The sequence below is a fragment of the Giraffa tippelskirchi genome, chromosome X (assembly GCF_054371585.1).
Source record: "Giraffa tippelskirchi isolate mGirTip1 chromosome X, T2T-mGirTip1v1.2.pri, whole genome shotgun sequence".
Lineage (NCBI taxonomy): Eukaryota > Metazoa > Chordata > Mammalia > Artiodactyla > Giraffidae > Giraffa > Giraffa tippelskirchi.
The window spans coordinates 43,352,946-43,372,769 of NC_137289.1; the positions used below are offsets into that span (position 1 = coordinate 43,352,946).

The 19,824-nt window shown below is 37.0% G+C and overlaps 1 protein-coding gene across 4 annotated transcripts in view; it reads right to left on the reverse strand.

Moving 5' to 3' along the window:
• LOC145537121 (plastin-3) overlaps positions 1-19,824 on the reverse strand; it is an 88,814-nt gene that overhangs the window by 19,001 nt on the left and 49,989 nt on the right. For all 4 annotated transcript variants that reach the window (XM_081567858.1, XM_081567861.1, XM_081567859.1 and 1 more), the window contains 5 exons: positions 13,178-13,341; positions 7,181-7,310; positions 6,318-6,450; positions 2,311-2,392; positions 1,371-1,536 (listed from right to left, as the gene is read on the reverse strand). In XM_081567858.1, coding sequence (XP_081423984.1) covers positions 1,371-1,536; positions 2,311-2,392; positions 6,318-6,450; positions 7,181-7,310; positions 13,178-13,341 — 675 coding nt within the window. The remainder of the gene's footprint in view (positions 1-1,370; positions 1,537-2,310; positions 2,393-6,317; positions 6,451-7,180; positions 7,311-13,177; positions 13,342-19,824) is intronic.

Below are 19,824 nucleotides of genomic sequence, written 5' to 3' on the forward strand. Positions count from 1 at the left end.
AAGAAAAAGAATTCAACTTTACATTGTCTATAGCACCTAATATGTAAAGGTTCCTCAACACTTTTTTGTTATTGAATTAAATGTGCAGAAGAAGCCAAGGGTTTTTGGTTAAATATCCCCAGAGATAAGAGGTAGAAGCTTGGGCATCTGCACAGAGAATTGTCTAAATTTAGGTACTGTTTTTATGGAGAAGTTGTATAGTCCTTATGCAATAATTCCCTCCCATAGGATAAAAGGAGATTTACACTGAACAAGAAGACTAAAACTGCCTGACTTCCAAAGAGGTCTAAGTAATATCTCCAATGGGCAAACTTCATCTTTCATAGACTCCACTTCACACCATGTCACTCTGGCACTGAGGGATTTAAGTAAAGGCAGAGGCAACATTGTCACTTGTACAGAAACCTCCTCATGCTCTCCATCTCCAAGTCAAAAGGCTGGAAAGGATTAAACAGCCTGACCTCCCTGCACCTGAGACCTTGTCAGAGATAAATCATTTGACTTATTACATGAGCCAATGTAGTTTAATTTTGTTGTCTTCCTTTCCTTGTTCAATGGACTTTAACTCTAACAAGATAAACACTGCTCTGAAGAGGCTAGCAACTAGAAAAATTTTATTTGTTTAAATACAGCCCACTTTGAGTGGACTGAAAATTTTAAGTATCATAAAGTCTTGGATAAATGTGCAGAATAGGACTGTTGACAGGTATTGTGAGACCCTGAAATACTGAGAACTCCCAATATATATTCTTCCCCCAAAGTAACTGAAGATTGATATGGTGATTTCCGGAAAAAAAACGTGAATACTTGGAGTGATGCTTAATATTTTAAACTTCAAAAGGAGAGGACAGTGTAGCACTTCCTAGGACCTTAGGACAATTGTATCACATATGCTTATACATTCTACAAGTCTATGATGTGATATCAAACCCTATGCTATAAAAACGGTGCTTCTGCTAATTCAGGAAATATGAGACCATCAAGGGCAGGTTAGAATATTTTTGAAGAGTCTTAAATCTATAATAGAATAGAAAAGGTATTAAAATTAATAGGAGATGGTGTGCCTGAGGGTGGTAATGGGGTGGGGACTATGTGAGTAGAGCAGAAAAGAACTTTGCACAAATTCCTTAAACTCTCTGGGTTTTCGTGTCTTTATTGTGAAATGAATTCTAAAGAGCCAGACAAATGTTAATTACTACTAAAGAAGAAAGTTATAATTAGGCTGTTTTCCTGAATAACACTATAACATTACCTTCTGTTAATTCTAATTATCATCTAATCACCTCAATTAGGTGAAAGCATGACAGTCTGCATGACTAGAAAAAAATAACCAATAAACAATTTTCAAGATCATGACTGTGTTTCATTACCTTCATTCCTGCTTAATTCAATGTCAGCAAACAAACCGATCTTAATGATCTGCCACAGCAGTCCCAAAACCAGGTGAGGCTTCCCAGCCCTCAAATCCTCTGCACCAATGTTCACAACATGACATCCAATGGCAGAAGCTGAATTCAGTGCCAAGTTCAAGTTTTCCTGCAAGACAGCCAATTTATAACACTTGCTTCTTGACCTTTCTGTTTTTTTACAGTCTTTTTCTCCCTTCACTGAAATAACACTCAGTAATGACATTATGTATTAAGTTTACCCATACATGATCCACAGAAAGTAATATCCAAGCTTTGGTGTTAAAAGCATAGCTAAAACAAATCTATCCTCATTTTTATAGTCTTTTCCAGATTTCCAAGGCAAGTTAACAGCATTTTTAGTTAGCCTCGATTGAAAGATACCGACCCTAAAGGAAAAGGCTGAGTTACTAGAGTAAGTATATCCATGTGGGTTATGTGTTGAATTTTTTAAAATGCCTAAATGAGAGGTCTACTGAATACACATGAGAGTTCTAGAAGTTCTGAATCTCCTCATCCCAAGAGATGGCCTTGCATGAGGAAATACTGCTATATAACGCCCTAATACGAGATGGAAAATAAAAGCCTTCTATTCTTCAAGCATGCTAATTAACTAAGAGCTTAAACATGCTTGCTTATTTCTGTATGTTTGAACGCAAAATGTAATGAAAAGAATATAGGGCTTTGCAGTTACACCTGGATTTGAACTTTAGTTCCAGCACTATTAACCTTGGTACAGCTCTGAAATCTTTCTGCATCTCAGCTTCTATGAAATCTGGAAAATAATCCTCAACTCAGAGCTGTTGTAAGAATTAAATGAGACAATGCAAAATGCAGAGCCTTCAGTCTGTAAAACAGGTCCTCAAATAATAGTTTCATGGAAGGAGAGGAGAAGAGTGCATACCTGAATGATGAATGGTGTGAGTTTCTTCTTGTTGATTGCTCTCTCATCAATTGTATCAGGAACTGAAAGGTTGATCATTTTACTGAAACAGAAATTTTAAAATAAGTTGACTTATTTTTTAAATAATCCATAAATATTCGCAAATATTTTAAGGCTTATTATAATATCTATCTCATGTAATCTGAAAAAAAAGCAATGTATGACTTTAGTCAGGTTGATCAAAAAACCATACATATAAAAATGCAAATAAAGGAAAGACCAAAGTGCTTATAGTAGTTGAATATTTCTGAGTTGGGGATTGGGGCATATTTTCTTATTTAATGTTTTGTACTTCTCACATTCTTTTAGAAGAATGAATTACTTGGATATTAAAAACTTTGTTGAGTAAGTGTTAAAAACAGATAATATCCCACATTGGAACTGAATCTCTCTGTTAGATTATATAATGTATAATTAAAATGATTTCATCTACAAAGACTGAAAATTAGTTGAGCATGAGATTCTTTCATTCACCAAATATTTATTGAGTACCTAGATGATGCACCTGGAGAAGGCAATGGCACCCCACTCCAGTACTCTTGCCTGGAAAATCCCATGGATGGAGGAGCCTGGCGGGCTGCAGTCCACGGGGTCACTGAGTCGGACACGACTGAGCGACTCCACTTTCACTTTTCACTTTCATGCCCTGGAGAAGGAAATGGCAACCCACTCCAGTACTCTTGCCTGGAGAATCCCAGGGACAGGGGAGACTGGTGGGCTGCCGTCTATGAGGTCGCACAGAGTCGGACACGACTGACGCGACTTAGCAGTAGCAGTAGCAGATGATGCACCAGGTACCATATTTGGTGCTGAAAATACAGTGATAATATCGATAGAAAGAAAAGTTGTATTAATTAGGGCAGGATCTGACTTAGAACAACCTCATTTGGTAAAATTTGGAGTTAGACTCTAACATTTTAGATGTTTATACTACTGTCCTAAAACAAGTTATTTTGCATAGAGAAAACCGTGCTTATTTCCATGCAAACTTTAAATATTAAATAAATAGTATCATATGAGTCTCTCTATTAAAATATATGGGAAATTATTTCTTTACAGCCTATAAGTGGCAAGTAAAAGGGTATCTCACATTTTTAGAAATCATCTTTTTAAATAACCAAAATGGCCGTATTGGAAAAAAACAAATTTTATATATTGTACACTGTCATCAGAAATATACCCACTGTACTGTTCTAAGTGTTCCAATATGTACTTACTCAATGCTCACAACAAATTTCTGAGCAAGCACAATAATATGGGGATCATAATGGATGGATCCTGAAATGCAAAGCAGTCAAGTACCTTTTTTTTTTAATACTTCTTCCCTACTATGGAAAAGGTCAGTTTTCATTTCAATCCCAAAGAAAGGCAATGCCAAAGAATGCTCCAACTACCGCACAATTGCACTCATCTCACACACCAGTAAAGTAATGCTCAAAATTCTCCAAGCCAGGCTTCAGCAATACGTGAACCGTGAACTTCCAGATATTTGAGCTGGTTTTAGAAAAGGCAGAGGAACCAGAGATCAAATTGCCAACATCTGCTGGATCATCGAAAAAGCAAGAGAGTTCCAGAAGAACATCTATTTCTGCTTTATTGACTATGCCAAAGCCTTTGTGTGGATCACAATAAACTGTGGAAAATTCTGAAAGAGATGGGAATACCAGACCATCTGACCTGTCTCTTGAGAAACCTGTATGCAGGTCAGGAAGCAACAGTTAGAACTGGACATGGAACAACAGACTGGTTCCAAATAGGAAAAGGAGTATGTCAAGGCTGTATATTGTCACCCTTCTTATTTAACTAATATGCAGAGTACATCTTGAGAAACGCTGGGCTGGAAGAAACATAAGCTGGAATCAAGATTGCTGAGAGAAATATCAATAACCTCAGATATATGTAGATGACACCACCCTTATGGCAGAAAGCAAAGAACTAAAGAGCCTCTTGATGAAAGTGAAAGAGGAGAGTGAAAAAGTTGGCTTAAAGCTCAACATTCAGAAAACTGAGATCATGACATCTGGTTGTATCACCTCATGGGAAATAGATGGGGAAACAGTGGAAATAGTGTCAGACTTTATTTTTGGGGGCTCCAAAATCACTGCTGAAGGTGATTGCAGCCATGAAATTAAAAGATGCTTATTCCTTGGAAGGAAGGTTATGACCAACCTAGATAGCATATTGAAAAGCAGAGACATTACTTTGCCAACAAAAGTCCGTCTAGTCAAGGCTATGGTTTTTTCCAGTGGTCATGTATGGATGTGAGAGTTGGACTGTAAAGAAAGCTGAGCACCGAAGAATTGATGCTTTTGAACTGTGGTGTTGGAGAAGACTCTTGAGAGTCCCTTGGACTGCAAGGATATCCAACCAGTCAATCCTAAAGGAGATCAGTCCTGGGTGTTCATTGGAAGTACTGATGTTGAAGCTGAAACTTCAATACTTTAGCCACCTCATGTGAAGAGTTGACTCATTGGAAATGACCCTGATGCTGGGAAGGATTGGGGGCAGGAGGAGAAGGGGACGACAGAGGATGAGATGGCTGGATGGCATCACTGACTCAATGGACATGGGTTTGGGCAGACTCCGGGAGTTGGTGATGGACAGGGAGGCCTGGCGTGCTGCGATTCATGGGGTCACAAAGAGTCAGACCCGACTGAGCAAATGAACTGAACTGAACTGAACTATGGTTTGTTACTAGAGAAGGAAATGGCAACCCACTCCAGTATTCTTGCCTGGAGAATTTCATGGACAGAGGAACCTGGTAGGCTACAGTCCATGGGGTCACAGAGTCAGATGCAAATGAACACACACACACACGGTTTATTACAGGATATTAAATATGGTTCCTTATGATATACAGTAGGACCTTATTTTATATATAGTGTACTTTATATATAGTGTGTGTCTGCTAATGCAAAACTCCTAATTTACCATCCCCCCTTTCCCCTTAGGTAACCATAAGCTTGTTTTCTATATCCTTGAGTCTGTTAGTTTTATAAATAAGTTCATTTTTTTCAGATTTCACATGTAAGTGATATCATGTAGTACTTGACTTTCTTTGACTTCACTTAGTATGATAATCTCTAGGTCCATTCATGTTGCCGCAAATGGTGTAATTTCATTCTTTTCATGGCTGAGTAGTATTCCATTCATCTTTTTTATCCACCCCCTGTCGACTGACATTTAGGTGATTTCTGTATTTTGGCTATTGTAAAACAGTGCTGCTATGAACACTGGGGTGCATGTATCTCTTTTACTTTTAGTTTTCTCCAGACATATGCCCAAGAGTGGGATTGCTGGATCATATGGTTACTCTATTTTTAGTTTTTTAAGGAACCTCCATACTTTTTCCTATAGTGGCTGCACCAATTTACATTCCCACCAATAGTGTAGGAGAGTTCAAAGGGGTCAGTGTCTTGATTACAGTTGCGCAGCTACTGAGAGGCAGAGCCTGAAAAGGAACCAGGCAAACTGATTGTAGAGCATGCTGTTAACCACTGTGTTCCACTACCTCAAAAAAGAGGTAAATCTATTGACAAGCTGTTGATAATCTTTCACCTTTCTGGCTGAGACACTGTTGGGTCTAGGGCAGCAGCAGTGACAAACATATGTTTCAGAAATAAGTAATTGGAGATTGAAAAGTGACAAGTGGCCTGTTTTTCTCTTTTGGAATTTATGGTACTTGAGAATAAAGAGATGCTGACATAAAAGGATTAACGAAGTTGAAATGCTTAGCTTGCTCAGTGATGAGAAGAAACTGGAAGCTGAAAGCTCCTCTAGGAAGAGGTGTCCAGTATAAATGACTGAGGTTTAGATTCACCTTTGGTGGCACTTTCACAGACAGACATAAAGATGAAATGGACAGAACCTAGACAATTTTCAATTCTAGTTTTTCCCCAAGAAGAATCTGTCAGGCATCCAGCAACGACTGTATCAATTACATGGAAGACTATTCTTGGAAATCTTACCAAAGCACAATTCCATCACCAACAGCTTTGAACAGGTCATCAGTATTTGGGTTCATTGGTATGACGTGTCGGCAATCTGGATCATTTTCCAAAGCTTTGTTTATCCAGTTAACAAAAGCATATTTTTCTTCCTCTAAAATTATGTGGAATAAGACATTAGTTTATACTCTAGGTTAAATATTTGACTTTAAAGCCTGAAATAGCTGTTCATGAGCACTGCAGTCAGTGTGTCATAAGCCTGTGTTATCCTCTTTGGAAACCCAAACAATTGAATGCAACACAATAGTTCTTAGGAGCTATAAAATTAACAAAGAAATAGTGCAAGGTCAACTGATATTTACAGAAATTACAAAATTCTTAGAAGTTAGTTACAAAATTCTTTAAAAATTCTATTTATATTACCACAGATGGTGCTAGGGGTAAAGAACCTACCTACTGATGCAGGAGACAAAGAGATGTGGGTTCCATCCCTGGGTCAGGAAGATCCCCTGGAGGAGGGCATGGCAACCCACTCCAGTATTGTTGCCTAGGGAATCCCATGGACAGGGGAGCTACAGTCTATAGGGTCGCAAAAGAGTCGGACACAACTGAAGCGACTTAGCACACACTGCTATAATAAAGCCTATTATTGTATCATGTGTTGCATCATATCAATATTGTGCACATATTGTATCATGGCTCTTACAAGCTAACAAAGTTATATAATAAATACCTGTAATGCTCTTATGGCAAGTATTAGCCCCAGTCCAACTACAGATCACAACAACTTCAACTGTATTCTTACCTAGGAGGCAGGGTTTTTCTAGAGCTTCTCCTTGATATTACAGCAGGCACCATATGTTGTTCACTGTGTTAACCATTACCTGAGTAAGAATGCTGCGTTCCTTCACTGGACAGCTCTGAAGTTCCTCCAAGAGCACAAATCCCTTCTTTCCTGTTGATGGCTTTGCGGAAGGTTTTGGCTATATCACTGCTTTTTACCTCTTGGAAAATCTATTAATGAAAACATGTTGCAGATTCACAATTTTCAATCTGGCACAACTATAAGAATATTGATCTTCTTTTATATGCTGGTAACCTACATTCTCCCCACAGGTGATGAGTGTTAAAAGATAAGGCAAACTAAGCTTTGAGTTTTTAAAATGCTAAACAAGTACTTCAATACTGCTACCAAAAATGAAGCACCAGAAATCAACTGTACACACTTGTCAAAAACATCAAATGCCACATGCATTGAAATCTGCTTTAAGCCAAACACTAGTGTAGTTCAAAGGCATAGGTAAAACTGTTAATTTTCTAGAACAAGGAAGACTCTGTTCTTTTCCTGCAAAGAAAAGACTGAAGGATTTCCCCCTTCTTTAAGCACAATACACAGTGCAAAGAATTATGGAAATTTTATAGCTCAACCAAAAAAACTATTTCTTATCCTGGGGTAGCTTGGTAACAGCTAGAACAGAATAATAAGGGGGGAAATATGCTTAGTTGGCAGCAGAAGATGAATACACCCAGAAAAGAGGCTTTTTGGTGATTTTCTTTTCACAATAAGGCACAAAAGCAGGATGGGACAAAGCAAATTTCACACCCTACGCGAACCAATTGACTGAATGACTGGACATTCCAAAGTTCTGCCTATGTTAAGTCTGAAATACTGGAACTTACCTAACCTCCAATGTGTTCCTGAGCTATCAATGTGCATGGCTAAATTAGCCACCACCAGAAAAACAAGAGCAAGATGTAGTATTTTCATAAAAACTCATTTAAAAGGTGTTTGGAACACAACAGGCTTATTGAAGGAAACTTAGAGCCCTAATGGAAAAGTCACTGAGCAAATAGAAGATAACCCAAAGGCCTTTAGCATTATTGACATGTACATACTTGTACACACACCTCAGGAGGGGTAGCCTATATGTGAAGGTCACAGAACAGAGTGGTGGTATCTAGCAGTTCAGGCTGTGTCTGTGAGAGCAGGCATGAGCAGAAGCTGAAATGCAGCCCACGCTCCCCTAAGCAGGCCTGGGGTCTTGTGCAAGACTGTGGCAGGCAGAAACACGAGTGTCTTTTCACATTTAGTCTTTCCAGGAGAACACCTTTTTGTAATTAATTGATGGAGAGAGAGTGACTTTTGTAACCAGTAGGAAAGTTGCTGCAACTCTGTCACAAAGTTATCTTTTCCTGTTACCATCCTTAAATCCTGGCCTTCCTTGGACTTATAAACCCAATTTTATTTAGGAAAATGGTAAGCATGAAGTTTTACAAAATCAAGCTTATTCACTTTGCATAGCTGCAATTTTGTGCTATGTCTGTAATTTCAGAGGTGGACTTTTAGAATGGGTGTGTGTGTGTGTTTGTGTGTGTGTGTGTGTGTGTGCGCGCGCGCACCTCCATCTATTTATGTATAATATATAGACACACACATACTGACTACCAATGAAATCACTCTTCCTCCTCTCTGGCCATTATACTGACTCCTATTAAGTATCAATAGTGTGGATCTGACTCATGCACTCTGGGTAATTTTCAAATTATTAAAATCATTTTTACTCACACTCTGATTCCAACCAACTGGAATTTCATTTATTTCACTTTAACATCCAAGCCAAGGTTATACAACAAATGGTGGCTTGGGAATGTAGCAGTTTTCATTGTGATACATTTTGTTCAAACAGGTCCCTCTTTGGTAACTATCCATCAGCTCAGTGAAAAAGCAATCTTCACTATCCCACCTCATTCTGAACTCTACTTCATTTAGTAGAACAGTGTCTAGTAAATTAAAATCCAAAATCTAAGTCTTTTCCTCAAGACTGAGATACTATAAATCACTGGAATGACAAAAAAGCTCCCAATGTGACTGCTTTGGAGTTACCGCCTCAGAATGACATATGAAAACTTATTTTGCTTATTACAATTATTTCTGTCTTAAGTATCATTACCTTCTAAAATTAGGTTGCTTCCGTGATCACAATTTCAGCTGAAAAAATCCAAATTTGTGTACATCATGCAAAAGAGGAGTAATATAAATAATAATCATTTAAAAAAAGAATCTCTGCTTTACAATATTCTATTACTTACATAGCTCTACTTAAACCCTTGATGCTTGGGAATGACATGTTGAATGCAAAGATGCAATTAAATTAGTTACATTTTCAATTGTCTTACAAAATTTACATGACCTTGCTTTTCTAAATATCTTTAAATAAATTCTTCCAGCCGAGTGCAAATTTGCAGTTTCATAGTATTTTCCTCTGTTCTTTAGATTTTAAACAAATGTTAAAAGATAGGAGATGACTGAAGATTTATGTATTTGTTCAGCGGATTCACCACGTGAGAATGAACACTTTCTTTTCTAGTAAAGAAATCTCTCCAGTGGATGATAAGGCAGTTTGAGTATAAGCCTTGGCTTAACAAGAATCTCTGAAATCAGAGAAAACACCAGGCCAACTACTGTGCTGGAGAGTTGTCAATGAATCTTTTCAAAGCTGCCTGTTGTGATACTAACGAGCTCACTGTTTCATGCTGTTTTCCCTCCAGGAGGAAGGACTTGCTTTATCATGTATGAACAAAGTCCTGGTGTACACTGCTCTCTCTGGTTCTATACATTTTTCCAGTCTCTTTTATGGAACATATATGTCCTGTATCCCTTTTAAAAGTGTCATCACCTTCCTAGATCAACACTAGTGGCCAAACCAAAGCAATGCAGAGACATAGGAGTTTAAGAAGCAAAGATTTCAGAAAGAATTGCAAAAAAATATGACTGGCTTCCAGCGTTTGAGGTTTGTTTCCAATATAGTAGGTTTGAGTTTTTACTTTTTGGGAATCTGTTGTAGGCCTAAACTTAGTAATAATAGGAAGAGAACACTGCCCATTTAATAAATAGAAATAACTACCAACAACTAACACTTCTATAGTTTTTGCTATATACCAGGTACAATTTTAAGCACTTTTCTTATATGAAGTTACTTATCTCTATGATATACCGGTCTTTTTATAGATGCAGGAAAATACCTTACTACAATCTAAGAAGTATAAAAATCTAGTAACTTAGTTTTGAAATACTCAAGAGAAACAAGATCAGTTAATATATATTTAATTTTAATGTGTGAAGTTTAGATATAATTTAGGGACTCTTTTCTGCCATATATATATATATATATATATATATATTCTTCTCCAAAATTCATACAGACATTTTCTTGGTAGCCTGGTTTGCAATTAATACCTTTTAAGCAGCAATTTAAATAAAAACCAAAAATCTAACATGCAAGAACATGTTTATTTCTATTTCCTTATGTTAATCCCTGACAGGAATAACGTGCTTCTGTTAGGGGAAGCACACTGACTGAAACGGCCCACCCTGGCCAGGCACCATAATAACCATTTGCATGAGTTGTTTTACAACAGGAGGTCCTGGTAAGGAACAGGGAACTAATAAGCCACCAGCAACCAGAAGAGTTCAGAAAAGGTCAAAAGGGAGACACCACATGTCTAACCACCTTCCCAGAATCCTCCTCTCTGGCATCCATCTTGGCTGAACAAGGCATGCACCACCAGGAAGGACTCTGAGTCAGAATGACTGGCTAAAGACAACCCGGAAACTAATCCCATCACCATAAAACCTGAGACTTTGAGCCAGTGGCAGAGCTGTCCTCCTGGGTTCCCTTACCCTACTGCTCTTCACCTGGGTTCCCTTTCCCAATAAAATCTCTTGCTTTGTCAGCACATGTCTCCTCAGACAATTCATTCCCGAGTGTTAGACAAGAGCCCAGTTTTGGGCCCTGGAAGGGGTCCCCCTTCCTGCAACACTTCCTTTTTCTCAGATAACTAGGATCTACCATATTTTGTCTAATGATTTGTAAGAGGTTTCATTGATGACAAGGCAGATGGGAGTGGACAGATGTCCGCTTGGTTAATCACACACCCATCTTTCTTTCAGTACAGTCATGGTGGTATCATTCTGAAACTTCAGGTGAGTTATTTTACTGTCATCCTTTCCAATTTTTTGAACAAAGAGGGGTAACTGACAAAGCCACTAGTTCCCTGTGTAATGTTAGGCAAGTCACTTCCTTTTTGAGAAACCCAGGCTTTTTTTCTTTTAATTTGAGAAATGAAGGAGTATAAACATATTGATTTCTTCCAATTCTAAAATATATATATTTTAACCAACAAGGTTCTCATTAGTATTTTATTTTTAAAAAAGTCCTGGGTGATGCCAAAATTATGATGCCTATTATTCACTTTTTAAGAAAATACTAGGTTATTCACAGCCACAAACAGCTGTGTGGAATCAGCAACATTTCAAAATGTACAAAATTAAATATTTCCCTAAGATGATTTTTCTCAAAGACAGTTTCATAACCGTCTCCTTAAAAATACTGGCACACTGCACATCTTGATTATTTAAGTCTGTTCTTCCTAGTTGATTAAAAAATTCTGAGCAGCAAACTATATCAAAAGTAAGCAATCGTAGTTCACCACCACTCTAAGCTGCTTTAAATTCACAATTAAACATGCAGTTACAAGAGGGCCAAGTTATACATCAGAGGACATGCAAGTGCTCACATTGCAAGTCAACTGCAACTTACTATTGAACACAGGATTTAAAACAAAAGGCTTTGGCAATAACTGGAGACAAAAAATGGTGGGGAGGAAGTCAGTATTGCAAAAGAAGATGGCAAGAACTATAATAGCATTATAATTCTGACCCTTGTGCATTTTAAAACAGTAATGCTCCCTTCCTCCCTGCTCTGCCCCCAGACAAATGCTATCAGAACAGCAGACATCATTACTTAGTCAATTTGCTTCTGGAACTTTCCAGGTGTTCTAAAGGGGCTAATTCTAATAGGAGAAAATATATCAGAATTTCACTTGCTGTATTGAGCTGTGGTTACTGATGGGAGTATATGTTATCATTTCAGGTGTCTTGGGGCAAAAACGAACCCTAGAAAAGATAGGAGTGCTAGGAAGTTTGTGATAATATTAGGCACTAATTACTATCTGTAATACACATAAGGAATGCCAAATAAGATCTAGTCAAACTCAGTCTTAAATGAATAATAAAAATGATGAACTCTTAAAAGTGTTCTTAATTGAGGAAACAGCTATTCTTTAATATCTATCTCAAATACTTTGTCAGTGAATATGGATGGGAAATGTCCTATGTCCAGAAAAATCTTGACCCCACTAGCTAGGAGCTAAAAGCATTAAATTTCAATAATGAGTACCACGCACACACTCGCTAAGCACCGAGTATAGAACACTAGGTGCTTGGGGGTAGAATTAAGAAATCAGCCCCTAACCTTGAAGAGTATTTGATGATACTAGAGAAGAAAACAAGAATTTTAACTGCCTCTTCCAATGGATTAAAAAGATATGCTTCTAACTTTTAATTATCAAAATCATCATCCTAGGGAAAATGGTACAGTTAAACACTACTACCACAAGATTAGCAAACATGTTTTTAATCAGAAAGTTGAACTCAGGAAGCTTCCAAGACTGTGAGTCAGGGTGTATCATTAACATTCGGGACTACACTGTTCACCTATAGAAAGAGCACTTCAAGGATGTGATTTCACACCTGAACAATGTCCTTTAATAATGCCCCCCTAAGGAGACTGTTCACCTTACACAGTAAGCAGAGTGTTATATTTTTGATTCTGTCAGTGTTTTTTTCTCAGTTCTTGTTAAGATATTCTAATGGCTAAAAGAATGAACTAAATGTAGTGGGTGAGATGAGAGAAATTTTATTAGTTATAACAGTACTACTATGATATATTTAGGAACTTAATAGGACTTATTACTAAAAGACCCCACAAGACAAAGAAGCAATCATTACTTCTAATAATGGTAGGTTTTCACATACTTACATAAACAAATTCGTCAAAACTTATCTTCCCATCTTTATTCCTGTCACCATCCAGCATGAGTTTTTGAATAATTTCTCTCACTTTATATCCAGGTAATGGCATATTAGCTTCCTTGAAAAGCTCATGAAGTTCATAGTTACAAATGAATCCATTGCTGTTGAGGTCTTTTTGATAAGGGAGAACAAGCAAAAAAGGAAATAAGTTAACCTATAGAGTATTTTTCTTCATTTTAGGCTCAGTTCTTAAAGCTTAAAGTTCATAAGCTCAGCTAAATACAATATTATCCTTTCTTATTGTTTGCTACCTAAAGAGGTTTGAAAGGGAAATGCAAATTTTAACTGAAAGGGCATGGCTTACATCATGTTTCTTGTATTTTGAACTGTATATGTAGCTTAGCTTAAAAATAGCATCCCTAATATTAGGAAAGCATAGTTGTCTAATAAAATTATCATTAAATCATAAAGTTGACAGGACTTCAGAATAGATTATACACCAATAAAACACTGCCATGGTATAAAACAATTCCTACTGTAGCTATCTAGGAGTTTTATGATCCATATTCTCCTCTCTGTCAAAGATAACAGTTTGTGATTAATGCTAATTATATTATATAGAACACCTGAAATTATGCTATCTTCTTGAGTGCCAATGTTTTCAAGAGTTAATGTAAATAAATGTTAATACAAAACAAATACAGAGTTCATAAAAATAAATGCAGTCATAAGTAATGCAAATGTTTAAATGAAGTCTACAAATAATTTAAAAATTTTTGTGCTTTCATAATTTTAACAGAGTGTATCTAAGTGCTGATAATGCTTATTCTGAAACAATTAAAAATGGAAAAAAAACTGATCAATGGCTAAAAGTTAATTTATTGGAAAATAGGGCTAATGTCCTGAGGTGTAATTTTTTAGTAAAGACAGTTGGACTTTCACCAACTATTTCATATACTTAAATGTTCAGAAATGCTTTTTATTGCTTAGCTCCTCCACTGATTTTCATATATAAATTTAATTATAATAGAGGGAAACAATCTGAATAGAGAAATGGCTCAAGATGATGCCAATACCATTCAAGAAGATATACTATGAAGTTAATCTATTTGATATATTACTTAAAAACTGTACCAAAACAAAAAATAAAACAAAATTGCACCAGATACCATTCCTACGATTGGAGATACTGCAACCAATGAAACACAGTCTTGCTAGACAAAAGCTCACCTTCTCATGACAACTAATAAGCAAGTAACATATAGCATAAGTGCTATGAAGAAAAATAAAGAGGGTAAGGGGTTAGAATAGGGGCTATTTTGCCCTCCATGGAACATTCAGTGCATAAAGGCCAGGAATGCTACTAAAAATCCTCCAGTGCATACGACTCCCACTCCCATTCCCATCCCGCAACACAGAATTGTGCAGCTCAACTTGTCAATAATGCTGACGTTGAAGAACCCTGGGTTATAGTGACAGGGGGATATGGGTGATGGTGGGAGTGCTATTTAGATAGAATCATCAAGGATGGCCACTTTGATGAGGTAATATTTGAATGAAGACTTACGTGAGGTAAGAAAGTGAATCATGTGGCTATCTGTGGGGGGTGGATTTTAGGTAGAGGAAAGAGCAAATGCAGTCTGTGATGTGGAAGTGTGCCTGACATGTTTCGGGGACAGCAAAGATCCAGTATGACTTGAGCAGGGTGAGCAAAGGAGAAAATGAGAGAGGAGGTCAGGGAACTGATCATGGAAGCTCTTATAGGCCATGGTACACACTCTGGATTTTCTTCTAAGTATGATCGAAGCAAAATTGATATTAGCCAGTGTGGGCCAATTATTAAAATATTAAATCCCCTGTATGAAACCATTTCCCTAATAAACTGAAAGCTGATGAAATTGTTATGTTTAGTTTTAATGAAGTATATGATTCTAGAGTCAAATATTCTTAAGCATAGATTACCATATTTTAAATCTATCAATTAAAATAATCATACTTTTAAAGCATCATCACTAAAGTACCCAACACTTCTGAAAATCACTAATAGTTCCTTCAAGGTAAAGTACTTGATTCCCCTTAGGGCACATCTTCACTATTTTTGCTTTGAATGTATAAAAGGCCATACATCAAACACTTTATTAGTAAGTGTTTATATGCAGAAATTAATCCAGCAACGACATCTGCAGTTGCTAAAAAGGACAAAGTAATCCACATAGCACTGTGGTAGGATTTTAGCAACTTCTGATGAATGAAATTCTTGGGTTTAAATACACCTTTCCCCATGCACATACCAATCTGTTTCTCCCATTTTTTTAAAAAAGCGAAAAGAGATTGCATTGAATCTGTAGATTGCTTTGGGTAGAATACTCATTTTCACTATATTAATTCTTCCAATCCATGAACACGGTATATTTCTCCATCTGTTTGTGTCCTCTTTGATTTCTTTCATCAGTGTTTTATAGTTTTCTATATATAAGTCTTTTGTTTCTTTAGGTAGATATATTCCTAAGTATTTTATTCTTTTTGATGCAATGGTGAATGGTATTGTTTCCTTAATTTCTCTTTCTGTTTTCTCATTATTGGAGTATAGGAATGCAAGGGATTTCTGTGTGTTAATTTTATATCCTGCAACTTTACTATATTCATTGATCAACTCTAGTAATTTTCTAGTAGAGTCTTTAGGGTTTTCTATGTAGAGGATCATGTCATCTGCAAACAGTGAGAGTTTTACTTCTTCTTTTCCTATCTGTATTCCTTTTATTTCTTTTTCAGCTCTGATTGCTGTGGCCAAAACTTCCAAAACTATGTTGAATAGTAGTGGTGAAAGTGGGCATCCTTGCCTTGTTCCTGACTTTAGGGGAAATGCTTTCAATTTTTCACCATTGAGGATAATGTTTGCTGTGGGTTTGTCATATATAGCTTTTATTATGTTGAGATATGTTCCTTCTATTCCTGCTTTCTGGAGGGTTTTAATCATAAATGGATGCTGAATTTTGTCAAAGGCTTTTTCTGCATCTATTGAGATAACCATATGGTTTTTTTCTTTCAATTTGTTAATGTGGTGTATTACATTGATTGATTTGCGGATGTTAAAAAAACCTTGCATTCCTGGGATAAAGCCCACTTGGTCATGATGTATGATCTTTTTAATATGATGTTGGATTCTGTTTGCTAGAATTTTATTAAGGATTTTTGCATCTATGTTCATCAGTGATATTGGCCTGTAGTTTTCCTTTTTTGTGACATCTTTGTCTAGTTTTGGAATTAGGGTGATGGTGGCCTCATAGAATGAGTTTGGAAGTTTACCATCTTCTGCAATTTTCTGGAAGAGTTTGAGCAGGATAGGTGGGAATGCAAACTAGTACAGCCACTATGGAGAACAGTGTGGAGATTCCTTAAAAAACTGGGAATAGAACTGCCATATGACCCAGCAATCCCACTGCTGGGCATATACACCGAGGAAACCAGAATTGAAAGAGACGCGTGTACCCCAATGTTCATCGCAGCACTGTTTACAATAGCCAGGACATGGAAGCAACCTAGATGTCCATCAGCAGACGAATGGATAAGGAAGCTGTGGTACATATACACAATGGAATACTACTCAGCCATTAAAAAAAATACATTTGAACCGGTTCTACTGAGATGGATGAAACTGGAGCCCATTATACAGAGTGAAGTAAGCCAGAAAGAAAAACAACAATACAGTATACTAATGCATATATATGGAATCTGAAAGATGGTAACGATAACCCTATATGCGGGACAGAATGAGAGACACAGATGCATGGAACAATTTTATGGACTCTGAGGGAGAAGGTGAGGGTGGGTCGTTCTGGGAGAATGGCATTGAGACATGTGTATTGTCATATGTGAAACAGAGCACCATTCCATGTTCGATGCATGTGACAAGGGCTCGGGGCCGGGGCAGTGGGATGATCCAGAGGGATGGGAGGGGGAGGGAGGTGGGTGGGGGGTTCGGGAAGGGGAACACATGTAAACCCATGGCTGATTCTTGTCAATGTATGGCAAAAACTATTACAATATTGTAAAGTAATTAGCCCCCAAGTAAAATAAATAAATTTATAAATAAAAAAAAAAAAAAAAAAAAAAGACCTTCAAAGAAAAAAAAAAAAAAAGCGAAAAGACAACTCAGTTCTAGGGAGTGTGACAAAGTGAAAGATACACAGCATACACAACAAGAGGGAGTAATGTGACACAGGCTCTAACTACATTTAATTTTCCCAAGTCATCTCTCCAGATCATAGTTTTCTCATCTGTAAAAGGAGGGCTTCATTTGATCTTAGAGATCAAATGATCTCTAAGATCCCCTTTTAGCTCTAAAAACTGGAGATAAAAAACCATCATACACATGAAAAACAAATATAGAGTAAGAGCATTCTGACCATTATTAAACCTCAGTATCCAACCACCATATTCCTTCATTTTATTATATCTATAGAGAAGGAGACGGCATATTCCTTTTGACTATCGAAACTCTGTCCACGCTAGCAATTTCTGATAGAAAGATATTTTAAAACATGCTCTGACTTTCCTCTGACTTCTGAAATGACATACCAGAACATAATTTAATTGTGTTACTTACTCCATCTTAGACCTAGCATGCTGTTCTTTTTGTATTCTCAGTGATATAATAGAAGTGGAAGGCAGAGATGTTTATTTTTGTATTTATTATGCTGGAGAACTATAATGAATTCAAAGCTACATGAAACTGACAAAGGCACTGAGTCTAGTCTGTCTGGCAGTTTCTTTGCTTTAGGTAGAAGAGAGGTGCAGGCAATGGGGGAACTATCACTTGTGTGCACCCTCTCTGAAATAACCTCTCTTGAGCATTAATTAGAAGCTCACTGATGTGATTAAAAGATGCCAGGAAATAGCCACCCTAAAATATAACTAGCATAAAATAACCACATGTGGAAATACCATTTTGAAGTAAGAGAAGTAATAACAGATGCTTTCAGCAATGGACAGAAATGTTTTAAAGGGGGTCTGGAGGAATATGAATTTGTCATTACCTGACAATCTTACGAGATTGTAAAAATCTCTTGATAAAGATTCTCCTAAATCTTTCTCCAACCCCAGTATGTAGCACAGTACCTTGCATAGAATAAGCAGAGGGAAAAAATTATTTTTGTAGAACCATTGATCCTGAAGTATTTTTAAATTAATTTTTATTGGAGTATACTTGATTTACAATGTTGTTGGTTTCTGCTGTACAGCAAAGTGAATCAGTTTTATATATATATATATATATATATATATATACATATACCTACTCTTTTTTAGATTCTATTCCCATGTAAGTGATTACAGAATATTGAGTAGCATACACTGTAGGTTCTTATTAGGATCCTCAAGTATTAAACCAGGAAAATAATGCTCTAATCTAATGAGCATTTTAAAAACATAAATAAGCAAACAACAATGAGCAAAAAATGAAGAAATAGCACTGATAGACTGAATGGCACTCCGTCAGGAAACCCTGAGAACAGAAATATCCCTTAAATAGCATTCAATCTCATTCCCTTTGTTCTAATTCTGTCCCCATCCAGCAGCCTTCAGATCTGTAATTTGGTTTTCTAAGTGAACACACCCACCAAGGAGTATCCAAGTAGACTACCAATGATGGCTGTCAGGTCAGGACCTCTCTCTCATTCTAAATGTAGAAACCTGCTTCGACTTTATTAAGAAAAACTGTGCACTTGCATAGCATGAATCAACCTCTAGAGCAAATCGAGTCCTTACTCTGTGGCAGGCACAGGGCTAGACACCAAAGATACAGAATTAATCAGACAGAACGTCTGCTTTTTACTTGAAACTGTGGCTTCAAAATCCTTATAAAAATCTGGAGTTACTTGGAATCTCTCTCCTGTATCTTTCCTGATATGGGAAAAGAATAGTTGACCATGCGTCATCTTCTTCTACATATTTGTAAAATTTTACCTACTGTTTCTCCATATTTTAAAAGCAGAGCAAGCTTGTACTACCTCCTGAGATCAAAGGCATTTTAGTGTTAGTACTAGTAAATTACTGCAAGGCTTTCTGTCTCTAAATCATACCTTTTGAAGAAAACAATTTTAATTTCAATAAGAAGGCAGAGGGAGCCTTAAAAGGCAGCTTGAAATTAATTTTAGAAAATCTCCCAGCTGCTAAAGTACTTGAAAGACAAAACAGGGTGCAATTACTTTAAAAGAGTTTTAGGCTAATTTTATTCCCAATCTCCAGCCAACACACACACACAAAACAGTTTTAACAACTGGAAATCACAACCTCCTGGCATGATGGTAGTTCTTTATTTTCGCATTAAAGCTGTCAATATTCTGGAGGCCCTTTCTGGCTCATTTGCCCCTTCTTCATTAACTACCCATTGGCATGGGGGTGGAACAAGTTTTGCATTTCGAAAACTCTTCTGTTCCAGCATCCTATTTTTGACCACCCGATAACGTAGACATTATCATACAGCCTATATTATTTAGAGAATTTTCAATGTTTCTACAAGCACGGGTCTCAACTTTTCAGTTCAGAAAATATGGTCAGCATGGGTAGACACTGACAGGCTGGGGAGGGGAGGGGAGAAGAAACTCCACCTAACTACTGAACAAAGTTCCCGCATAGAGTCGAGAGCTAAATTTC